This window comes from Mercenaria mercenaria, chromosome 11, assembly GCF_021730395.1.
Source record: "Mercenaria mercenaria strain notata chromosome 11, MADL_Memer_1, whole genome shotgun sequence".
In the NCBI taxonomy this organism is placed as follows: Eukaryota; Metazoa; Mollusca; class Bivalvia; order Venerida; family Veneridae; genus Mercenaria; species Mercenaria mercenaria.
This window is the reverse complement of record NC_069371.1, coordinates 10,521,415-10,537,612: the sequence shown is the minus strand read 5'-3', so window position 1 is coordinate 10,537,612 and position 16,198 is coordinate 10,521,415. Positions and strand designations below refer to the sequence as shown.

The following is a 16,198-nucleotide window of genomic DNA, read 5'->3' as shown; positions in this document are numbered from 1 at the left end:
TAAATCAAATCCATTTAGTAATAACAGAGATAGAGTGAAAGTGCACCAAAACTTTAACCAGAAATTCTAAGTAAAAAGGGGGGCATAATTCATGAAAAATTTGTGACAGAGTTATGAACATTGTGTCATATGATGTGGGTGAAGATGTGGAACAATTATTTTAAGTTTGAATCAAATCCATTTAGTTATAATTGAGATAAAGTGAAAGTGCACCAAAACTTTAACCTGAAATTTCAAATAAAAAGGGGGCATAATTCATGAAAAACTGGTGCCAGAGTTATGCACCTTGTGTCATATGATGTGGGCGATGATGTGGAACAACTGTAGCAGTTGTAAATTTGAATCAAAACCATATAGTAACTAGAAAATGCTTTTGTAAAAAAGCGCATGTCTCCCCCAATGCAAAGTCCTATAGGCAAGAAGTCAATAGGGGTCAGGAGCAGAAGTCAAAGAGACACTGATGGTTGGCTGCAATAGGGATTATCTACTTGGCATGTCCAGTCATCCCGCTAAATTTCAACACTCTTGGCCTAGTGGTTCTCAAGTCACTGTTCAGGCTCCTGTAACCTTGACCTTTGATCAAGTGACCTCAAAATAAATAGGGGTCATCTACTCTGCATGTCCAATCATCCTATTAAGTTTCAACATTGTAGGTCAAGTGGTTCTCAAGTTATTTCCAAAAAATGATTTTACATGAACAGGCCCCTGTGACCTTGACCTTTAATAGACTGACCCCAAAATCAATAGGGGTCATCTACTCTGCATGTTCAATCATCCTATGAAGTTTCAACATCCTGGGTCAAGTGGTTCTCAAGTTATTGATCGGAACTGGTTATCAATGTTCAGGCCTCTGTGACCTTGACCTTTAACGGAGTGACCCCAAAAACAATAGGGGTCATTTACTCTGCATGAACAATCATCCTATGAAGTTTCAACATTCTGGGTCAAGAGGTTCTCAAGTTATTGACTGGAAATGTTTTTCAATGTTCAGGCCCCTGTAACCTTGACCTTTGACAGAGTGACCCCAAAATCGTTAGGCGTCATCTACTCTGCATGACCAATCATCCTATTAAGTTTCAACATTCTGGGTCAAGTGGTTCTCAAGTTACTGACCGGAAATGGTTTTCAATGTTCAGGCCCCTGTGATCTTGACCTTTGACAGAGTGACCCCAAAATCGATAGGGGTCATCTACTCTGCATGCACAATCATCCTATTAAGTTTCAACATTGTAGGTCAAGTGGTTCTCAAGTTACTGACCGGAAATGGTTTTCAATGTTCAGGCCCCTGTGACCTTGACCTTTGACGGAGTGACCCCAAAATCGATAGGGGTCATCTACTCTTCATGGCCAATCATCCTATGAAGTTTCAACATTCTTGGTCAAGTGGTTCTCTAGATATTGATCGGAAATGGTTTTCAATGTTCAGGCCCCTGTGACCTTGACCTTTGACGGAGTGACCCCAAAATCGATAGGGGTCATCTACTCTTCATGGCCAATCATCCTATGAAGTTTCAACATTCTGGGTCAAGTGGTTCTCTAGTTATTGATCAGAAATGGTTTTCAATGTTCAGGCCCCTGTGACCTTGACCTTTGACGGAGTGACCCCAAAATCGATAGGGGTCATCTACTCTTCATGGCCAATCATCCTATGAAGTTTCAATATTCTGGGTCAAGTGGTTCTCTAGTTATTGATCAGAAATGGTTTTCAATGTTCAGGCCCCTGTGACCTTGACCTTCAACGGAGTGACCCCAAAATCAATAGGGGTCATCTACTCTTCATGGCTAATCATCCTATGAAGCTTCAATATTCTGGGTCAAGTTGTTCTCTAGTTATTGATCGGAAATGGTTTTCAATGTTCAGGCCCCTGTGACCTTGACCTTTGACAGAGTGACCCCAAAAACAATAGGGGTCGTCTACTCCAGCAGCCCTACAACCCTATGAAGTTTGAAGGTTCTAGGTCAAATGGTTCTCCAGTTATTGCTCGGAAATGAAGTGTGACGTACGGACGGACGGACGGACGGACGGACGGACAGGGCAAAAACAATATGTTTTCTGGGGGAGACATAATAACTGAGATAGAGTGAAAGTGCACCAAAACATTAACCTGAATTTCTAAGCAAAAAAGGGGGGATAATTCATGAAATATTGGAGTGAGAGTTATGGCCCTTATGTCAGATGATGTGGGTGATGATGAGGAATAACTATTTTAAGTTTAAAGCAAATAGAAAGTAGGAAAGACGCCAATGCTGATAGCGGGGTGAGTAGGATAGCTCTCCATATATTTCGTGTAGTTGAGCTAAAAATAGCGACCACCTAAACAATGAGATCTTGATGCACAAAAAATGAAATAAGAAATTGATTTTGTATTAAACAATAAATATTTTTAAATTATTTCATAAAAACACGCAACCACATAAACCATGGAGCTCTAGTCTGTTAAATATATATGATTTCACCATTACAGTCTTCAGAAAAATATGTGTTACCAGTATTTTACTAGAATACAAATTGTTTCATAAGCCCTTATTACATACATTACTATAAATAGTTACAAAACTGCACAGGACAAAATCTTGTGTAAGATGACATCAAACTGAATAGAACAAAGAAATATATAAATGAGGTAGAATTAGTTCTACACAGTTTTACTCACATTTTAATTGCAAATGTTCCAAGACGTACACAAATAAACAACAGCATGACACCAACCAGGATCAGAGATACAAATGCCCACTGAAATAAATAAATGCTTTCGGATAAGAAAAGTTTGCATAGTGGCACAAAATATAGGAGAAAATAATAAGCATTTTTAGCAACTTCGATGGCAGAAATAAAGCCATTTTTAAGTAAGTATATGAAAATAAATAAATTGTGTTCACTGAATTTTATTTACAAAATGCATTTTATGTTGCGTTCAAATAATGGCTTTATTGTCCTGTCACTTAGGTAAAAGCGTTAGATGTTTGTTAACAAGTCTTTATTTGCCACTTTCTCTCGTCAACCTTAACGTGCACCAAGCATAATGTATGGAAACAAATATTTATAAAAAATATATCTATAATATATTTGTTTGTTTCTGTATAGGACCAAAATATTAATTAATAAAACATAATCCTGGTAGAAGGTCACTCAAGGAACATTTTTGTGAAATGATTTAGATTCTATGTTATATCTATTACTTGCTATGATAAAACAAAATAAGGACAAAGTTGACCCTTCAAAAGACTTTGAATGTATGGACATCATAAATTACCTAGAATTATAACAGGACACTTAACTTCTATTTTCCAGTACTGTCACACTGTTGAGAACAGAAATATGACCTTCAAGTTGTATATAGACTACAGATCTGTTAACCTATTCATAAATGTTGCTGCTTTAAAAATAAATTCTAGATCTAAAAGGAAGTGTTACATTTTCTACATAATGGTTTTACCTTGCTAAGTTTGGTTATGTTTCTGTACAGTGATAGTGGTAGTGTCACCAGTAACGTCACTAAAAATATGATAAATTCTCGACTGCCCAGGACAGTGTTAGCTATATCTGAAACAACAATAAAATACAACTGATAAGTCAACAAAATTACCTATGTATTTCAAATTAAATATTCACCTGTAAGAAGCAGTTTGAAAATCTTAATTACAATTCTTTGCACTTATGAAACTCGTATTGTCTATCTGAGTATTACCAGGCTCAAATCATTAACTTATTGTTTCAAAAGACTAAATCAAGAACACACCTGTCTGAAGATTGTCCATTAATCTGGACTATGATTATCACTATAATATTATACAATGTTACACATACTTACATTCCCCATCTATATAATGTTACACATACTTACATTCCCTATCTATATAATGTTACTCATACTTACATTCCCCATCTATGTAATGTTACACATACTTATATTCCCTATCTATATAATGTTACACATACTTACATTCATATAATGTTACACATACTTACATTCCCCATCTATATAATGTTACACATACTTACATTCCCCATCTATATAATGTTACACATACTTACATTCCCCATCTATATAATGTTATAAATACTTACATTCCCCATCTATATAATGTTACACATACTTATATTCCCTATCTATATAATGTTACACATACTTACATTCATATAATGTTACACATACTTACATTCCCCATCTATATAATGTTACACATACTTACATTCCCCATCTATATAATGTTACACATACTTATATTCCCTATCTATATAATGTTACACATACTTACATTCATATAATGTTACACATACTTACATTCCCTATCTATATAATGTTACACATGCTTACATTCCCTATCTATATAATGTTACACATACTTACATTCATATAATGTTACACATACTTACATTCATATAATGTTACACATACTTACATTCATATAATTTGACACATACTTACATTCCCCATCTATATAATGTTATAAATACTTACATTCCCCATCTATATAATATTACACATACTTACATTTCCCATCTATATAATGTTACACATACTTACATTCCCCATCTATATAATGTTACACATACTTATATTCCCTATCTATATAATGTTACACATACTTACATTCATATAATGTTACACATACTTACATTCATATAATGTTACACATACTTACATTCATATTATGTTACACATACTTACATTCCCCATCTATATAATGTTATAAATACTTACATTCCCCATCTATATAATGTTACACATACTTATATTCCCTATCTATATAATGTTACACATACTTACATTCATATAATGTTACACATACTTACATTCCCCATCTATAAAATGTTATAAATACTTACATTCCCCATCTATATAATGTTATAAATACTTACATTCCCTATCTATATAATGTTACACATACTTACATTCCCCATCTATATAATGTTACACATACTTACATTCCCCATCTATATAATGTTATAAATACTTACATTCCCCATCTATAAAATGTTATAAATACTTACATTCCCCATCTATATAATGTTACACATACTTACATTCCCCATCTATATAATGTTACACATACTTACATTCCCCATCTATATAATGTTACACATACTTACATTCCCCATCTATATAATGTTACACATACTTACATTCCCCATCTATATAATGTTACACATACTTACATTCCCCATCTATATAATGTTACACATACTTTCATTCCCCATCTATATAATGTTATAAATACTTACATTCCCCATCTATATAATGTTACACATACTTACATTCCCCATTTATATAATGTTACACATACTTACATTCCCCATCTATATAATGTTACACATACTTACATTCCCCATCTATATAATGTTACACATACTTACATTCCCTATCTATATAATGTTACACATACTTACATTCATATAATGTTACACATACTTACATTCCCCATCTATAGAATGTTATAAATACTTACATTTCCCATCTATATAATGTTACACATACTTACATTCCCCATCTATATAATGTTACACATACTTACATTCCCTATCTATATAATGTTACACATACTTACATTCCCTATCTATATAATGTTACACATACTTACATTCCCCATCTATACCAGCTATGGTTATCACTATATAATGTAACACATACATTCTGTATCTATATAATGTTACACATACTTACATTCCCCATCTGTATCAGGTGCATACCTAGGTACATGCCTATACACCTGTGTGTTCAATTCAAATTTGGCACCGTGAAAATGAAAAGGCTTAAAATACTAAGAATGCAATCAAATGTAAAGCCTAAGGAGGTTAGGAGGCTATTTGAAGTTTTTCATTTGAACAATATCATCGTAATGAGATTATCAAATTTGTTTTTAAAAATCAGACTGATTTGTGTGTTTTCACAGCAAACACAGCCAGGGATACAGATCGCCAAATAGGCCTGCCAAAAATTGAAATACGCAAGTACACAAACTGACAGCAGGGACAAAAGGAAAAGATAAGGAAAACATGGGGCACTGCCCAGGAAGGGCCATTGGCAACACATTCGAACGATGCATCTATTTATATCTTACTTCTTTTGAAATCATATACTGCTTACAAACAAGCAATTTTACAGATGAAAGCTGGTCTTACTGACAGTGTTTTTCTGTATATCATATTTGCAGTTTGCAGTTCTCACGATCTCCAATTTTCATCAATGGAATTAATATTACTGTAACCAATAGCACAAAAGTGAACAAAGCTCAAATAGTGAATACGGACATAACAACTGGTGGTGATAATATCATATCAGTTATATTTTTAATTGAACTTGTCAAGGTTTTCACAACCAAGTCATATGACCTTTATTACAAGTGTATACTCGGCATTCCTTAGTTGAAGTTTTCTACAGAAGAAATTTCACACAGATATGGCTCACAAAAGTGGCAAACTTAAGTAGAAACATTCGAACACTGAAAGTAAAGCAAGTGTTTGAGTGTCATGAAAAATATGCAGGTAAACCCTGAAATGTTTAGAAAGTTTAGTATAAGATGATCAATTAAAGTAAACTTGCAATATTTTACAAGTCAAAAGAACTACCTAGCTTTTAAGAGTGTTTAATGTTGGGAGGAAGACCCCGGGTGCCTCCTTCGGACATAACTTTAGCCATGAATTGGTACCTGGATAAAGCCATAAATTGTTCACAAAGCCAGCATGATGGGTTATTCTTATTAAAAAATAGACACCCCATGCAGGGTTTCGAACATACAAAGATATGAGCGGTTTCAAGCTATACACCATATCTGAAAGGTATGCTATTGAATTTTACATTTGAAAATATGAACATGTGTATGTAAACATACAATTGACAGTACTATGCAATAGGTTTAAAATTAGACAATATTGCTGAAAAATTGTTTATTGCTTGTTCATTATGAATCCCTAATTATCAGTTATAATGCGCATCTAAGTTAAAGTATCTCATTTTGAGCATAAGCAAAGATTTACATATATTTTCCTTTTTCCTGCAGTTGTAATTTATTATAATACAAACTCATGTTGATCAGATAGATTGAAATCTGATATACCAGGAACTTTAAAGTACTTTATATTGTGCAGTCATGCAGTTTGAATTTGCGTTAGCCAATATTAGATGTTGTTCACGTTTACTAGAAAAAAGTAATGTTTTATTCTGCATAAGAAAACTTGAAATATTTGCAATGTGTGGGTAGATACATTTATCAAAAAACCTGTTAAAATGCCGATGCAGAAGTCATGTGTTAAATTAAACACATTGATGGAGATTTCAAAAATGATAACAACAAAAATCTAGTATATCTTTAATGTGAGAGTGTTGCCTATGCAATCTTCACATTATAAAGGATATTAAATAATAAACAAATAAATAAATAAATGATGATTATAACAGCTTTGCACACGGTTCGAATATGTGTAGCAGTTGGGATTTGGTAAGAGTTTATATGCAGTTACCCTAACAGACACATTGTTAGGTCCCTTTGGCGATTGATACATAATATGCCTGCGTGGGTCTTGGCAGTCACACAATAAAATATATCATAGAATGATGCATTGTTTCAGTGGCGCAAATATTTTGAAACATGACTATATATCTTCTGTGACTGTTGATTTAAAGTTATCTTAGACATTAGAGTGTATTATATAGAGCAATTCACAAAACACTGTTTTTCTGGCATATTTATCATTGTATCGAAGTAATTCAAGGAAAAATCTGCGAAACAGATATTAAACATTTTAAATTCTTAGATAAATAATTAATGAATACTAATATACGGGCCAAGTATCGTGCCAGAGTGAACGGGTTACTGAAACACCAGAATAAAGTTACATAGGGCGCTCTATACGAAAAATGGTTATATTCCTCAAAATATCCGGGGCTGCTCCAATTGCAATTTTAGACACTGTCACGATCCCTGCCAGTACGAATGAGCAGTGTGAAAACTAAGAATTTATATCATTATCTTTTCCATTTTGTAGTAAAAATCTGACTAACAAAACATATTACACTGGAATACAGATCTAGCAAGAGAATGCATCTCTTGCCAATTTTTTTTTAACATTTTCAAAGGGAGGCCCCAAAAAAAACCTATCCGCCGGGAGATAGAGACCCCCTCCCTCACCTACTACCCACACTCACAGCATCTCTGCTTGGTTTGTAGCTATGCTGCTCATATCTGGCGTACAGTTCAAAATCATCCAGGTACACCCCTGTATATAATGTTACACATACTTACATTCCCCATCTATATGGACTATAGTTATTATTAAATGATGTTCCTCACCTATCCAGACTTTATTACTATACAATCTTAAATGCATACTGATTTTCCTCATTTATCTGAACTATTATTATTACTGTACAATGTTACACGTACTTATATTTCCCCTCATCTGGACTATGATTTTTTAAACAATGTTATGCATACTTACGTTCCCCACCTATCCGAACTATGATCTTTGTTATGGTGTCACCAATTATCACATTGTAACTCACCATTGCTGTAATCAAATATAAAGTAAGAGATGACCAGAGGTACCACTGCAATTCATGAACACGTGCAAACAGAGTTTTATGAATCACTTGCAATGTGTGCCACACTTTTGAAAATTCATTAAATGATTAATTAATATTGTTCTTTGGATATGCACTTCCTCAAGTTTGGGTTTTTTATATTCCACAAAATCCATGTTACAGCCTTAACCTTAAGCCTGCTGCCTTTGCAACCAGTGCAGACCAAGATCAGCCTGCACATCTGTGCAGTCTGATCATGGTCTGCACTGTTTGCTATTCAGTCACTAAATTTTCAGTGAACATCTCTTTGAATAATAAATGGTACTGCCAAAATCGAATGATTGACCAGTCCATTTTAGAAATTTAGCAGGGTAATGGTTAATGTTGTGTGTGTTCAGTTATAGCACCTTTTTCAACAAGTTGTCATTTATATAAATGATTCTTTTAGCAATGAGCACCATGCCAAGCTTTATAGTGCTGCCACACAGATATATCACGCCTTAAACACATGACATGATACCCCATCCACTCACATTATACTGACACCAAGCTGACCTGTCCCAGAACTATCCTCATAGTGCTGAGCACAAAGCAAGGAAGCTACTAGCACCATTTTCAATGTCTTTGGGTTGATGCAGTCTGGGAGCGAACCCATGACCTCCCACATTCAAAGCATTAGGATACAGAGGCAGTTGAATAGTTTCAAATAACTGAAACAGACATACCATTAAATATTGTTTTTAAAACTTGCAAAGACTTGGTCATTCCTTTATAATGTGATGAACTGTTAAGCTGGTTAACAGTTGCAGCTATTGAATGACTTTTGTCAGCCAAGTTGTTACAGACATTCTGACACTGTTCCAATGTGTGGTTACAGCAGAGTTTGCTTCTACCCAACCTTAAGGCATGCAAACAGCAACAAAAGAACCAGTCATTTGTATCAATGGATTTCATTGGCTGACTGTTATGTCTGTAAAGACTGTCAACACCTCACGAGTAGTGATATTTAGACAATCAATGTGATCAAAAGCTTACTCATTTGCACTTCAGTGCCATTCACTTTTACATATAAATGCCTTATAAATATATGATAGAACAAATGATTTGTGTGTTTTTGAGGTAAATATATGTAAGAAGAAAGAAACAATATCCATACCAATGAACGGGTAAATGAACTGTAGAAAGGTGAGAAGATAAAACCCTGGTCTCCCACATGCCACCAGCATCATGTCCTGTAACAACAATAATATAAATAAGATAGGTTTGTTTCTTAGTTAAGATTATAATACGTGTTTATATTATTCATTGATACTAAAGAGCCTTGCATAATATATGGAGTAGAGGGTGTTGGACACTACTGATAGGTCAAGCTTTCAAGATTTGTTTGTTCAAGTATACCAACATGTATAATATAACAAGAGCTGTCAGCTGACATCATGTTCGACTATTCTCAGTGCTTGATAGTATAATATAAGCACTGAGTAAAACTTTAACATTACAATCAGCATATTCTAAGTCGAAAAGGGGCCATAATTCAGTCAAAATGCTTGATAGAGTTGCCTCCTTCTTTTTACAGACTCGGGTCATGATGGTAAACAAGTATGCAAAATATGAAAGCAATATCTCAATTGACTTTGAAAATATTTGGGATGGTACGCAAACTTCAACATTTAACAAGAGCTGTCAGCTGACAGCATGTTCGACTATTCTCAGTGCTTGATAGTATAATATAAGCACTGAGTAAAACTTTAACATTACAATAAGCATATTCTAAGTCGAAAAGGGGCCATAATTCAGTCAAAAGGCTTGACAGACTTGCCTCCTCCTTTTTACAGACTGGGGTCATGATGGTAAACAAGCATGCAAAATATGAAAGCAATGTCTCAATGGACTTTGAAAATATTTGGGATGGTACGCAAACTTTAACACTTGTGTGACGCTAACGCTCATGCTGAGGCTAACGCCCATGCCGACGCCGGGGTGAGTAGGATAGCTCCCCTATTCTTTGAATAGTCCAGCTAAAAAGAAAAGGTTGAAAATTGTCAAAAAATGTCATCGAGTTGCTCACTTCACATACATCTATATGTTTACAATTTGAGATAACTGTTTTCCATTTTGAAAGTGACAGCAAGGCCAAGTTGTGAGAACATTGCAACTCAGGTGCTTTTTGAAATCTAAAATGAAATTCTAAATATACCCATACCTGTACACTTACAAAATTTCAACATCTCCATATTTAACATATCTCATGAAAGGATTTTTTTCAACAAAATTGTCAGTTTTTATTTTACAACCAGTCAAGTCACTAACTGCTATTAAAGTGTTTACATAAATATGCAATGATTCTTTGAGCATATGACAATAGCTGCTTATAATGTTGTCAAATGCATTTTGCACTACCTGCTAAACTTGGGTTTGGTATATTCAATAAGCAATGAACATAGTTAATTTGTTTACCTGGTATGTATTTGTGTTTGACAGTTTTCCAGCTTCTATCAGTAAAATTATTGAATAATCTGAAATGAAAGAAACACTGTATAAACATTACACTGAATCCTATGAAAAAAAATATTCTAAATCCAGAAGTGCTCTAAGTCGAGGCCAAAATGGACCAGTCACTCAGATGAATAGAGAACCACACGAAGTGTGCCTAAACATAACATTTCCATAATAAACATACATAAAGAGGGCAATGATAGCCCTATACCACTCACCAGAGTTTCACACTTCTAACCAGTTTACAAGAAATATTTCTGCTAAATCATTTTAAAACTGGGCTGCAGATTCAGAGAAGATTTCCAAAGTGTTTCATAGAGCCATTACACAGAAAATTAGACCCACTTCTGGCAGTCATTTTTCTATAACAAATTAATATTGCTTTTAATAATTTTAGTATATGGAACGAAAAGAATTTACCAAATGCCCTTCTGTTTGCTTGGACCGAGGGCTGGGTGACAGACAGATGCTGAGTGATTACAAAAGCTCACCCGTAGCAATTCCTGTACAGGTGAGCTAAAAACAACATCTTTAAAGGACTTTACATAAGTTTATACTAATTTACTTTAGTCCTTTTATGATTAGCTAATTTAAACCATGAGCCTTTGGTTAAGGTAGGTGCAGAGTTTTTTTTCTAAAGAGCTAACTTGAATCATTCTCATGTCTATTTCCTAAAAAAGTAGTACTGGTGTCATATGACAAAGTATGGTCATGCCCCAGCGAGGCTTGTATGCTTGACCTCTGGGTTAATATAAATGACAGACACCTTAGCTACAAGACTAAGATTTCTCTTATGCCAACTAACCCTGTGGTTGTCCAAGATTTTGTTATAAACCAAGCCCACTTGTAAAATATCTCATGTCTATATATGCCTAGCAACCTTTGCAAAAGACTTTTTAATTTCAATATGTAACTCTGTCTAAAACTCTTGACCCCTCTAACAACTGCAGATCCACCTAATATAACATGGTAGGGAGCCACTAGTCAATGTTACATGTAATTTATCATGTCACTCTGGTACCTCTGAGGAAGACATTTTTCAAAGTATTCTTAATACATGTATAATGCCTATTAGACCCTTTGAGGGCCCAAATTTTCCCCAGGGTCCTGTCTTAAACAAACAAGTTATTATAAATTGACTGTATTAGATTTGCCAACAAGTACAACAGCAACTGTTAATAAAAGCCATATTTAGAAAAAGCAAATCAAGAGACACACTCAACGCCAATATTCCTTTTGCTTTCAGAATCAATACAAATTGTCTAGGGGTTTGCAATCTTTCATCAAACAAATTCTTTTGCCATAAATAAACTCAAAACTGCTAACAAAATTATTCACAATTCTCCAGGCTGTTAAACAGTGAAACACTTAACACATCACAAGGACTGTCGGACCAGTGACCTTATCAGGCATTTTGTTTTGCCAATATTGCCATCAGAACTTAAGATTTTTTTTTAATCAGGCAAAGAAATTGGATTAGATGGAGGCATTGACAAAAGTGCATGGTTTGTTTTCTGCTAAGTCCTTTCATTTTTCGGGCATAAAGTCTCATTGTTATAGTCAAAATGGCTATAAAATCGGGACAGGAATCAGTGCATATGAAATTCTATCAATTGGGAGTTTTGCTTTGTCGAAACTGCTGGAACCAAGAAATTATGAAAATTAGTCTGATATAAATGATTAAAACAATAGGGCCATGATGGCTGTAGATATTTCATACATTAACCACAGCCATGTCTTAATAAATCAACATGGTTTTAACATAATTGGTCGGGGAGTGTTGGAAGGGGAGGGGGAGGAGGAGGGTGGTTGAGGGATGGAAGAGTTTGGCACAGGTCAAGGCTCATAGTGCTGAGCAAGGATTGGTGCTGGAAGATGGTACTCCTTTTGTAAGGGGCTATCTGGGAAATTTTTTAGAAAATAAGGTATGAGACGGTGGCCTCTAGTGCATTTTTGGGTCTAAATTCTGAGCACCCAAATATCCTTAATCTGAATGCAGGAAGAGATTGAGGCATAAAAAACCCACTGGAGATGTTTTTTTGACAGAACCCCCAATGGTGTTCAGCCCCTAGGTACAGAAAGGGCAGGTCAGGAAAGCTTTGAAATACCGAACGGTATAAAAAGGTGGCCTCTGGTGCATTTTTGTGTTAAAGTAAGTATAAGTCATTTCACAGCAACTTTGGGAGGTGGGTGGGGGGGGCATAGACTTCAAAAGCCTCACCCTTGGATCTAGGCCTGTTATTCCAAAATCATACTTGTTATTTCAGACTAAATGAAGTATTCTTCAATACACATACAGAAGAAGGCCTACACATAATGGCCATGTTTTTAGGAATCACAAAAACTTCATCATCCTCGATAGAGGTTCACCCAAAGAAAATTCCAACAAAATCATTCTGCAATCAGGCTATCAATTTCAAATTTGAAGATTTAGTTTATATCAATACATAAAGAAAGACCTCTGAAGAACAGTCAAGCAAACAAGCAAAAATTTATTAAAGAAGATTTATCATTGAATGGTTCTGTTCAAAGTCATTTCAAGTTTTCTTTTTAATTTGAAGCTCAAATGGTCCCTAAATGCTGTCAAATTGAACAACTGTAACAACCTGGAGTAAAGTCCATGGCAGGATGTTCCAGGAAAAAGTATGGTGTAATTCTGAGGTGTTTTAGCTATAATATTGACAGCATGACAATGGACAAGCTGCTGCTTACCTGTTATCATGGCAACCAAAATTAGTAATATAATGCCAAGTCCAAAGCCAGCCTGCTTCAATGCAAAGGGAATACCTGAAAATTGTAAAACAGAACATATATATATATATACATCCTAAACATTACAGTGTGGTTGACATTATATTCCCTACTCTTCTATAAATTCACAGCTTTCACAGAATGTAAAACTATTATCTTTTTCATGCCACATGCAATTTCTAAAGAATACAATTTTGCATCTTCTGGCTAGGTAATAATATAATTTAATAGCATAAAATAAACGAATAGTGTTTGTAAAACACATATGCCCCCTATGCCAGTCTACCGGAGGTAACTGGATGTGATATTTTCAGTATTAAATATGTTGCGACTTTTACCTTTGATTTAATGACCCAATAAATTGTAGGGGTCATCCACTGACTTAGAAGTTTGATGCCAATATGCTCAAGCTATCCCCAGCTGTTAATAAGATATCACTTTCAATTTCAAGATCACTGTGGCAAGGGGATGAACCAAGAAGTATTTTTGCCGCGTTAGCCAATGCAGATATATTAATACTGGAGAAGCAGAGATGATCGTAGAGTAATTTAGATCATTTTAATGTACTTTCAGAAGTGATCTGTCAGAGTAGTGGCTATATACCAATAAAAGAAATTGTTCTTTGGTTCATATTTATAAAACTTACCTACTTCAGATCAATTATAACACACTTCGTACAACATTAGGTTCAGTTCTGAGAGAAAGTATCCTAGTTACTGAGCTGACGATGATAATTTTCGTAATTTTAACTTGAATTCAAGGACTTATAATGATTCTGGAGGTACTCGTCGGAACCAAATAGTCTGAACTGGCTGGTTATAGACTATGATAGGACTTGGCCTAGATTCATAACAAATAGGCCTAGATTTATAGAGATAAGCCTAAATTTATAGACATGAACATTTGTACAAGTGTGGTTCAGCTCTGAAAAAAAAAGCATTCTAGTCACTGAGCTGACAATGACATTTTTGTAATTTTTGTGACTAATTAAAGGGCAATAACTCTGGAGGTATTTGTCTGAACTGGCTGGTTATCAAGCTGGATGTAGACTTTGAAGTACAACATTATTTCCTGTATGAGTAATGTTGAGATGGACAAAACTATACCCCAGTTATGAGCGGACACTGTCAATTTTGACAATCTTGACTGATTCTAAGAGGTATTGGTCTGAACTAGCTAGGCTGGTTAGAAAATTTGACCTAGATTTTATAAATTCATCTTTTGTGTAGGTATGGCTGACATGAAAGAGAAAAATTGGTCTAATTGTCACTGTCATTTTAGACTGTTCCAAGGGCCATAACTAGAGATACTGGTTAAAATTTATGGAGATATACACATTGTACAGTTTAATTTATTTCTAAGATAAAATACTCTATTTTTCATCTGCCCACTTGTACAGAAACCTTCACAAACAGTCATATGATAAATCAGGTTTTAAATTCTGAAAAAAAACATGTTCAAAATACATAAATATTGGCAGGAATATTCCTGAATTTAGCATAGCCTTACTTTGTCAGATTTTATGAAACATTTAAGTTGTGATAGAGACAGTTTCTCAAAGAATTTCCCTCAAGAGATTTCCCTTCAGAAGGCCAGCTGCTCTGTTTGATAAATTACCAGTTGGAAGATCTATTCTTTATAATACACTAGAGAATTAAATGAAACAAACTTCCCTAAGCATGTGACAGAGAGTGCTCATTTATTGAAGTTCTGTAGTTTCAGCATGTTTTCTGCAGGGTAAGCTCAATAAATCATGCCCTGACAATCTGTTCTTCCAAATGACTTCAGTCTGCACAGATAAGCAAACAATGGCAGCTTCTTGTCTCTTATCAGGTTGGAGACACATTAAATCTTGACAGTTAAAAGCAAAGCAATCAATTTTCCAACCAAGTAAGGAAGCATCTGCTGTTAAATAAGAGCATTCCAAGCTCACCTGATAAGGGCCAAACATGAGGCCATATGCTAAAAAGACTTGCGGTTCTTGGCCTACTAAATCCACTACCAATGATTAAGAAATGAGCTAACTCAACTGCTGGTGACAAATTTTAAGAAATGAGCTAATTACACTATCCATGATAAAAAAAGAGCTATTCCCACTACTGATGATAAAAAAAGAGCTATTCCCACTACTGATGATAAAGAAATGAGCTAACTCCACTACCCATGACAAAGAAGTGACCTAGCTCCACTATGGATGACAAAGAAATATGAGCTAACTCCACTACAGATGATAAAGAAATGGGCTAATTCAACTACTGATGAAAAAAAAATAGCTAACTCCATTGACGATGACCTTAGTTTTTATGCCCCCGAAGGGAGGCATATAGTTTTTGAACCGTCTGTCTGTCTGTCGGTCTGTCAGTCTGTCGGTCTGTCAGTCTGTCGGTCTGTCAGTCTGTCCGCAATTTTCGTGTCCAGTCCATATCTCT

The 16,198-nt window shown here is 34.8% G+C and overlaps 1 protein-coding gene across 11 annotated transcripts in view; it reads right to left on the bottom strand.

Annotated features, from left to right (window-relative positions):
* The window catches only part of LOC123531494 (putative sodium-coupled neutral amino acid transporter 11), a 76,187-nt gene that overhangs the window by 12,401 nt on the left and 47,588 nt on the right, over positions 1-16,198 (bottom strand). For all 11 annotated transcript variants that reach the window (XM_053518541.1, XM_053518542.1, XM_053518539.1 and 8 more), the window contains 6 exons: positions 13,731-13,805; positions 10,980-11,038; positions 9,679-9,754; positions 8,441-8,509; positions 3,438-3,544; positions 2,655-2,734 (listed from right to left, as the gene is read on the bottom strand). In XM_053518541.1, coding sequence (XP_053374516.1) covers positions 2,655-2,734; positions 3,438-3,544; positions 8,441-8,509; positions 9,679-9,754; positions 10,980-11,038; positions 13,731-13,805 — 466 coding nt within the window. The remainder of the gene's footprint in view (positions 1-2,654; positions 2,735-3,437; positions 3,545-8,440; positions 8,510-9,678; positions 9,755-10,979; positions 11,039-13,730; positions 13,806-16,198) is intronic.